This window comes from Epinephelus moara, chromosome 4 (assembly GCF_006386435.1).
Source record: "Epinephelus moara isolate mb chromosome 4, YSFRI_EMoa_1.0, whole genome shotgun sequence".
NCBI classification, from domain to species: Eukaryota; Metazoa; Chordata; class Actinopteri; order Perciformes; family Serranidae; genus Epinephelus; species Epinephelus moara.
Window position 1 is genome coordinate 22,712,046 of NC_065509.1, and position 9,247 is coordinate 22,721,292.

General features: G+C 43.8%; 1 protein-coding gene across 41 annotated transcripts in view; it reads left to right on the forward strand.

The window, feature by feature from the left end:
- LOC126388510 (protocadherin gamma-C5-like) overlaps nucleotides 1-9,247 on the forward strand; it is a 329,671-nt gene that overhangs the window by 246,991 nt on the left and 73,433 nt on the right. Inside the window, exon 1 of one of the 41 annotated variants that reach the window (XM_050041681.1) lies at nucleotides 7-2,126. The exons of 36 other annotated variants lie outside the window; for them this stretch is intronic. In XM_050041681.1, the coding sequence (XP_049897638.1) occupies nucleotides 51-2,126 (2,076 nt within the window). In that variant the 5' untranslated portion in view covers nucleotides 7-50. Of the gene's footprint in view, nucleotides 1-6; nucleotides 2,127-2,788; nucleotides 5,293-5,625; nucleotides 8,312-9,247 lie in introns of those variants that run through there. 4 more of the 41 variants (XM_050041661.1, XM_050041676.1, XM_050041668.1 and 1 more) reach the window with 4 other exon arrangements.

Here is a 9,247-nt window from a genome sequence, read left to right on the forward strand (position 1 = left end):
GAGAGACGACGCCTTGTGCTTTACATTTCCAGCTAATTCTGGAAAACCCAATGGAGCTGTTTCGTGTAACAGTGGAGATCACCGACATAAACGATAATACGCCCAGTTTCACTGATGCAGAGAAACGCTTTGAAATCAGCGAGTCCGCTGTGATAGGATCGAAATTCATCTTAGAGAAAGCAATTGATTCTGACATTGGGATGAATGGCTTGCAGCGATATTCGCTCTCTCCTACTGATAACTTTGTATTAAAGCTTGAAAATCAGGCAGGTGTAAGTAAAAAGGTGGAGATGGTTTTACAGAAGCCTCTCGACAGAGAAAAGCAGGACTACATTTCACTGCTGTTGACTGCTATAGACGGAGGAGAGCCGCAGATGTCAGGAACAATGCAGATATTTGTCACTGTATTAGATGCAAATGACAACGCACCGACATTCGCTAAACCGCTTTACAGAGCAAAAATACTGGAAAATTCTTCAAAAGGCACCAGCGTAACGACTGTAAGTGCATCTGATAAAGATATTGGGGTGAACGGAGAAATATCATATCTTATATCTACCAGTAAACATCTTTTTTCTGAACTATTTAAGGTAGAATCGAAAACTGGTGAAATTATCCTTGTCGGTGAAATAGATTATGAAAAAGCGAAAATATATGAAATGGATATTGAAGCTGTAGACAGCGGAGGACTCTCTGATTCCACTAAAGTAATAGTTGATGTTATTGATATAAATGATAATAATCCTCATATAAACATTGTCTCTAAATCAGACTCCATATTAGAGGACTCTCCTCCAAACACTGTTATAGCTATGTTAAGTGTTAATGATCCAGATTCAGAAAATAATGGAGAGGTAGAGTGTAATATAGACGGTAACATTCCCTTTAAAATACAAACTACATTAAATGGATTTTATACCTTGGTTACAGAGGTCGCTTTAGACAGAGAGATCGCTTCTCAGTATAATATAACAGTGACGTGTTCTGATGAGGGAGTGCCCTCCCTCTCCAGCAGCGTCACTCTCACCTTACAGATCTCTGATGTGAATGATAACGCGCCTGTCTTTGAGAGGAGCTCATATGAGGCCTACATTGTAGAAAACAACACACCAGGCCTCTCTATATTCACAGTGAAAGCCAGAGACGCTGACTGGAACCAGAATGCCCGTGTTTCTTACATACTGGAGGACTCCTCTGTTAACGGAGTGCCAGTCTCCTCATATGTGTCGGTTAGTGCTGATAGTGGAGTCATCCATGCAGTGCGCTCTTTTGACTACGAGCAGATCAAAGACTTCCACTTCCGCGTCAAAGCGCAGGATGGAGGCTCCCCTCCACTCAGTAGCAACGTGAGTGTGAAAATACTGATCCAGGACCAGAACGACAACCCTCCTCAGGTGCTGTACCCAGTGCAGACTGGTGGCTCTGTGGTGGCTGAAATGGTGCCTCGTTCAGCAGATGTGGGCTATCTGGTGACTAAAGTGGTGGCTGTTGATGTGGACTCTGGACAGAATGCCTGGCTGTCCTATAAACTGCAGAAAGCCACAGACAGGGCGCTGTTTGAAGTGGGCTTACAGAATGGAGAAATAAGAACTATCCGCCAAGTGACTGATAAAGATGCTGTCAAACAAAGACTGAGTGTTATAGTGGAGGACAACGGGCAGCCCTCTCGTTCAGCTACAGTCATTGTTAACGTGGCGGTGGCGGACAGCTTCCCTGAAGTGCTGTCTGAGTTCACTGACTTTCCACACGACAAGGAGTACAATGACAACCTGACTTTTTACTTAGTCTTGGCTTTGGCTGTAGTTTCCTTCCTCTTCATCACGTGTTTGGTGGTTATTATATCAGTGAAAATCTACAGATGGAGACAGTCTCGCATCCTGTATCACTCCAGTCTCCCTGTCATTCCATATTATCCACCACGTTACTCAGACACTTTGGGGACAGGGACTCTCCAACACGTGTACAATTACGAGGTGTGCAGGACGACAGACTCCAGAAAGAGTGACTGTAAGTTCGGCAGAGCCGGTAGTCAGAACGTGCTGATAATGGACCCCAGTTCTACAGGGACGATGCAGCGGATACAGAGTGACAAGAGCATCCTGGATGAACCTGACTCTCCTCTAGAGGTTGGTCATTTGGGATAATTTCAGTTGTAACCCTTTTGCATGTTCTCTGTAACTGATAAATTCGCAACAAGGCGCTACCTATTATCAATCTGCAATCAGCACCATGGACAGAGTCACTGTTGTGGCCCTGGTCTTTTTTCCTGTCTTTGTTAGAATTACTTAACTAAACGTTGTTGCCAGTGGCGAGTATGTTTGTGTTTGCAAGCCTGTATATGTGTCTGCAGTTGTTTCTGCAGGGGATGGGTGCCGGGCCAGTATTTTTCTGAAGTTGTTACATGATGCATGGATGTGTAGAGAAAAATAAGGATACTTTCTTTGGGTAAATCAATAATTAAACACTCAAATCTCAGACTTAAACCAACATCGTACTGAGACTAGCCAGATAATACTCCTCTTCTACTGCTTGTCATAATAATAATACTAACAATAATAATAGTAGTAATAATAATAATGATAATTTTGTCTGTATTTAAATAACTGTATCTCTCATCATCATTACCAACTCTTGCTGTTTGCTGTGTTGAACAGAAAGGGCCGCTATTGGCCAGAGTGTGGCAGTCTTCGATAGCGGTAGCAACTGTACCTCCCCCTTTATATTATGACACGGTAGACAATAAAGCAGCCACAAACCGCCTGTCCTCGTTTAAAGGGAAATCTACTCTGGGATATGGAAGGCTGTTAGTTTTTGTTGATCATTTCGTTTGGATACGGTCGGATATTTTAACACCATTCGTATGGATTACAGTTTTTGAAAAACGATCTGGAATACAGCGACTAAACAATGAGACGGCAAGTACTGTTGTTCTTCGTGGTCCTTTCTCTCGCCTCTGTGTTCGGGCAAGTCAGCTACTCCATTCCCGAGGAAATGGAGAAAGGCTCATTAGTCTGTAATTTAGCTCAGGATTTAGGTTTAGATTTTAAAAGGCTCAAATCGGGCAGAGCTCGTATTCATTCGGGAGACAGTGCAGAATATATCGAGCTGAACAGAGACAGGGGCGTCCTCCTCATCAAGGAGAGAATAGACAGAGAGACGCTGTGTGGAGAAACGACGCCGTGTGCTTTACATTTACAGATGATTTTGGAAAACCCGATGGAATTGTTTCGCATAACGATAGAAATCACCGACATAAACGATAATGCTCCCAGCTTTGCGTCGAGTGAGAAACGCTTTGAAATCAGCGAGTCTGTTGTTATTGGGTCTAAATTTGTGCTGGAGAAAGCCATCGATGCTGACATTGGTACAAATGATCTCCAAAGCTATTCGCTTAATCCAACAAACAACTTTGCATTGAAACTAGAGAATCAAGCAGACGGAAGTAAAAAGGTAGAAATGGTTCTTCAGAAGCCTTTAGATCGAGAGCACCAAGAACAGATATCATTATTGCTAACTGCTTTAGATGGCGGACAGCCGCGGATGTCAGGCACAATGCAGATTACTGTTACCGTGTTAGATGCAAACGACAATGCACCGGTTTTCACTAAGTCAGTATACAAGGCAACAATTACCGAGAATTCCCCGAGAGGAACCAGTGTTATAACTGTTAGTGCATCTGACAAAGACGGAGGCTCTAATGGAGAAATATCATATGCAATTTCAAACAGCAAGCGTCGTTTATCCGACCTGTTTCAGATCGATAGAAAAACAGGAGAGGTTATCTTGATTGGTGAAATAGATTATGAAAAAACGAAGCTCTTTCAAATTGATATCGAGGCTACAGATAATGGAGGACTCTCTGATTCCAGTAAAATACTAATCGATATCACTGATGTCAATGACAACAGCCCTCAGTTAAAAATACTCTCTAAATCAGAGAGCATTTTGGAAGACTCTCCTGAGAATACTGTAATTGCAATGCTGAGCGTAAATGACCCTGACTCTGAGAGGAACGGAGAGGTGAAGTGTAATATTAATGATGACATTCCTTTTAAAATACAAAACACAATGAATGGATTTTATAGTTTACTCACAGAGGTCGCTTTAGACAGAGAGAGATCCTCTGAATATAATATAACAGTGACGTGCTCTGATGAGGGAGTGCCCTCCCTCTCCAGCAGCGTCACTCTCACCTTACAGATCTCTGATGTGAATGATAACGCGCCTGTCTTTGAGAGGAGCTCATATGAGGCCTACATTGTAGAAAACAACACACCAGGCCTCTCTATATTCACAGTGAAAGCCAGAGACGCTGACTGGAACCAGAATGCCCGTGTTTCTTACATACTGGAGGACTCCTCTGTTAACGGAGTGCCAGTCTCCTCATATGTGTCGGTTAGTGCTGATAGTGGAGTCATCCATGCAGTGCGCTCTTTTGACTACGAGCAGATCAAAGACTTCCACTTCCGCGTCAAAGCGCAGGATGGAGGCTCCCCTCCACTCAGTAGCAACGTGAGTGTGAAAATACTGATCCAGGACCAGAACGACAACCCTCCTCAGGTGCTGTACCCAGTGCAGACTGGTGGCTCTGTGGTGGCTGAAATGGTGCCTCGTTCAGCAGATGTGGGCTATCTGGTGACTAAAGTGGTGGCTGTTGATGTGGACTCTGGACAGAATGCCTGGCTGTCCTATAAACTGCAGAAAGCCACAGACAGGGCGCTGTTTGAAGTGGGCTTACAGAATGGAGAAATAAGAACTATCCGCCAAGTGACTGATAAAGATGCTGTCAAACAAAGACTGAGTGTTATAGTGGAGGACAACGGGCAGCCCTCTCGTTCAGCTACAGTCATTGTTAACGTGGCGGTGGCGGACAGCTTCCCTGAAGTGCTGTCTGAGTTCACTGACTTTCCACACGACAAGGAGTACAATGACAACCTGACTTTTTACTTAGTCTTGGCTTTGGCTGTAGTTTCCTTCCTCTTCATCACGTGTTTGGTGGTTATTATATCAGTGAAAATCTACAGATGGAGACAGTCTCGCATCCTGTATCACTCCAGTCTCCCTGTCATTCCATATTATCCACCACGTTACTCAGACACTTTGGGGACAGGGACTCTCCAACACGTGTACAATTACGAGGTGTGCAGGACGACAGACTCCAGAAAGAGTGACTGTAAGTTCGGCAGAGCCGGTAGTCAGAACGTGCTGATAATGGACCCCAGTTCTACAGGGACGATGCAGCGGATACAGAGTGACAAGAGCATCCTGGATGAACCTGACTCTCCTCTAGAGGTTAGTCATGTGAAGCTGATGCCTGTTTTAAGTTTTGGCACTCAGTTTAATGCTGCTAAATTTGTTTGAATGTGTCAGTCAGGCAAAATTTCAGCACCTTGGAAAGTAACAATGAAAACACTTCCGCATTGCTGCCCTATTATTTGCTCCCTCAACATTTTCCCCCGCCCATATACTGTTTTATCCGGTATTTTCATCTTAATTTAATTTAATGTAATTTAATTCCTATGGGAGAATTTCATTTTATGTGTCTTTTTTATTCTGGCAACTCGGACACACTGTGTATTAATTATGTTGTATTTTGTGTTTGCATGGCATTCTTGCTGTTGTTCTTATGTACTTTCACAATTTGAACTCTTCGGGCCGCTGTTGCCCAATATGTTGCAGCCGTGAATTGCTTTTGAAACAGATTCTCTCAGTCATCGTGCTGGCATATCACTGAGGCACAGTCACATACGTAGAAAGCGCACTTCGGAGATCAGACACTGTTTTCCACGGACATCTTAAACTGGAATTCTGTACTCTGAATCTGTGGATTAAAAACATCTTCTATTTCTAAATTACACCTGAGGGATCTTATTCGTGAAAAGGAATAGAACACGGTCGCTGTGGTGCGACGGAGACACCAGACAGAACAATGAAACGGCAAGTACTGTTGTTAATCTCCATCCTCTACCTCGGCTCTGTGAACGGGCAGGTCAGCTACTCAATTCCTGAGGAAATGGCGAAAGGTTCGTTGGTCGGTAACATAGCACAAGATTTAGGTTTAGATGTCAAACGGCTTAAGTCAGGAAAAGCTCGTATTTATACGGGAGACAGTGTTCAGTACATCGAGCTGAACAGAGAAAGGGGAGTCCTCCTTATAAGAGAAAAAATAGACCGCGAGGCGCTCTGCAGACAGACAACGCCTTGCGCTTTACATTTTCAGATTACATTAGAGAATCCACTCGAATTATTTCCAGTTACTGTAGAAATTACCGATATTAATGACAATGCTCCCGTTTTTCAAAAGGAGGAGAGGAGGTTTGAAATAAGCGAGTCAGCGGTCGTCGGCTCTAAGTTCATGTTAGAGAAAGCGATTGACCCTGATATCGGACTGAATGGTCTTCAGAGATACACCCTGAAGCCGAGTGATAATTTTGTGCTTAAACTGCATGCTCAATCTGATGGAAGCAAAAAGGTGGAAATGATTTTACAAAAGCCGCTAGACCGAGAGAAACAAGAACACATATCTTTAGTCTTGACAGCGGAGGATGGAGGAGAACCACAGATGACTGGGACAATGCAGATTCATGTTACTGTACTGGATGTAAACGACAATGCCCCTATTTTTAGTAAACCCGTTTACAAAGCAAGCATTACAGAAAACTCCGTCATAGGAACACTTGTTACTAAGGTCAGTGCTTCTGACGCTGACAAAGGCTCAAATGGAGAGGTGACCTACGTCATCGGGAATAGCATGGATACTGTTTCGCCGTTATTTCACATTAATGGTGAAGGAGATGTGATTCTAGATGGGTCGATAGACTATGAAAAACAAAAAACTTATCACATCGATATAGAGGCAATTGATCTAGGTGGACTCTCGGATTCAAGTAAGATAGTAATTGATGTAATTGACGTGAATGACAATAGCCCTGTTATAAATATGATATCAACATCAGGCTCAGTACCAGAGGATTCAGCACACAAAACAGTGATAGCTTTAATGAGTGTAAATGATCCTGATTCAGAAACCAATGGGAAAGTAAACTGTGTGATAAATGAAAACATCCCATTTGAAATTAAATTTACGTCAAATAATTTCTATAGCATCGTGACAGACAGTGATCTGGACAGAGAGAGATCCTCTGAGTATAATATAACAGTGACGTGTTCTGATGAGGGAGTGCCCTCCCTCTCCAGCAGCGTCACTCTCACCTTACAGATCTCTGATGTGAATGATAACGCGCCTGTCTTTGAGAGGAGCTCATATGAGGCCTACATTGTAGAAAACAACACACCAGGCCTCTCTATATTCACAGTGAAAGCCAGAGACGCTGACTGGAACCAGAATGCCCGTGTTTCTTACATACTGGAGGACTCCTCTGTTAACGGAGTGCCAGTCTCCTCATATGTGTCGGTTAGTGCTGATAGTGGAGTCATCCATGCAGTGCGCTCTTTTGACTACGAGCAGATCAAAGACTTCCACTTCCGCGTCAAAGCGCAGGATGGAGGCTCCCCTCCACTCAGTAGCAACGTGAGTGTGAAAATACTGATCCAGGACCAGAACGACAACCCTCCTCAGGTGCTGTACCCAGTGCAGACTGGTGGCTCTGTGGTGGCTGAAATGGTGCCTCGTTCAGCAGATGTGGGCTATCTGGTGACTAAAGTGGTGGCTGTTGATGTGGACTCTGGACAGAATGCCTGGCTGTCCTATAAACTGCAGAAAGCCACAGACAGGGCGCTGTTTGAAGTGGGCTTACAGAATGGAGAAATAAGAACTATCCGCCAAGTGACTGATAAAGATGCTGTCAAACAAAGACTGAGTGTTATAGTGGAGGACAACGGGCAGCCCTCTCGTTCAGCTACAGTCATTGTTAACGTGGCGGTGGCGGACAGCTTCCCTGAAGTGCTGTCTGAGTTCACTGACTTTCCACACGACAAGGAGTACAATGACAACCTGACTTTTTACTTAGTCTTGGCTTTGGCTGTAGTTTCCTTCCTCTTCATCACGTGTTTGGTGGTTATTATATCAGTGAAAATCTACAGATGGAGACAGTCTCGCATCCTGTATCACTCCAGTCTCCCTGTCATTCCATATTATCCACCACGTTACTCAGACACTTTGGGGACAGGGACTCTCCAACACGTGTACAATTACGAGGTGTGCAGGACGACAGACTCCAGAAAGAGTGACTGTAAGTTCGGCAGAGCCGGTAGTCAGAACGTGCTGATAATGGACCCCAGTTCTACAGGGACGATGCAGCGGATACAGAGTGACAAGAGCATCCTGGATGAACCTGACTCTCCTCTAGAGGTTAGACGGTGTTACATCACACACGCTACCCCTCATTAACTTGTCATTACTAAAGGCTTAAATCAAATGCACCAGTATTTTGTATGTCCGATTGGTATTGTGTTTTCAGCACCTTGGAGAGCAACACGAAGCATTAAAGTATGCGTAATACTCAACATGACCGAAAGAAAGTGGTCACTGTTCACCCTCCATACTTTGAATATCGAGATCTTTGAAATGTTTTTTTTTTTTTTTACATACTTTGATTGTATTTTAGTTGAGAAGAAAAACGTTATGTTGTAATACATAGTATTACAATTTAATTTCAACCTCTACACGATATTTCCCCCTCTTCCCCTCTGTCATCATATTTTCTGCAGTATTGCTTTCTGAACTCCATGGGCCGCTGTTGCCTAGTCTGTCGCAGTTGTAGTATATTTACAGCAGCACCGCCTCTTCATTTCGGTGTATTAGAGAGAAAGGGCAGGCACAGATCGCATTGTCTACGGGAGAGGAGCCGAAAAACACGACGAGGCACAACTCTCTTTCTCTGGCTTCAAATATGAGGATTATGTTTGCTTCAACTTTTATTTGAACACTTGTCCATCTTTCTGACGGATTCTACGAGGTTGTTGTTTGTTTTTTTCCGAGATAACACCGAACAATGAGACGGCAAGTACTGTTGTTTGTTTCGATCCTCTCTCTCAGATCAGTCCTCGGGCAGGTCAGTTATTCTATTCCGGAGGAAATGGCGACAGGCTCTTTGGTCGGTAATATAGCTCAAGATTTAGGTTTAGATGTTAAACGACTGAGGTTGGGAAACGCTCGGGTTTATTCTGGTGACAGCGGAGAATACATCGAGCTGAACAGCGACAGAGGAGTCCTCCTTATTAAAGAGAGAATAGACAGAGAGGCGTTGTGCGGAGATACGACACCATGTGCTGTGCATTTTCAGAT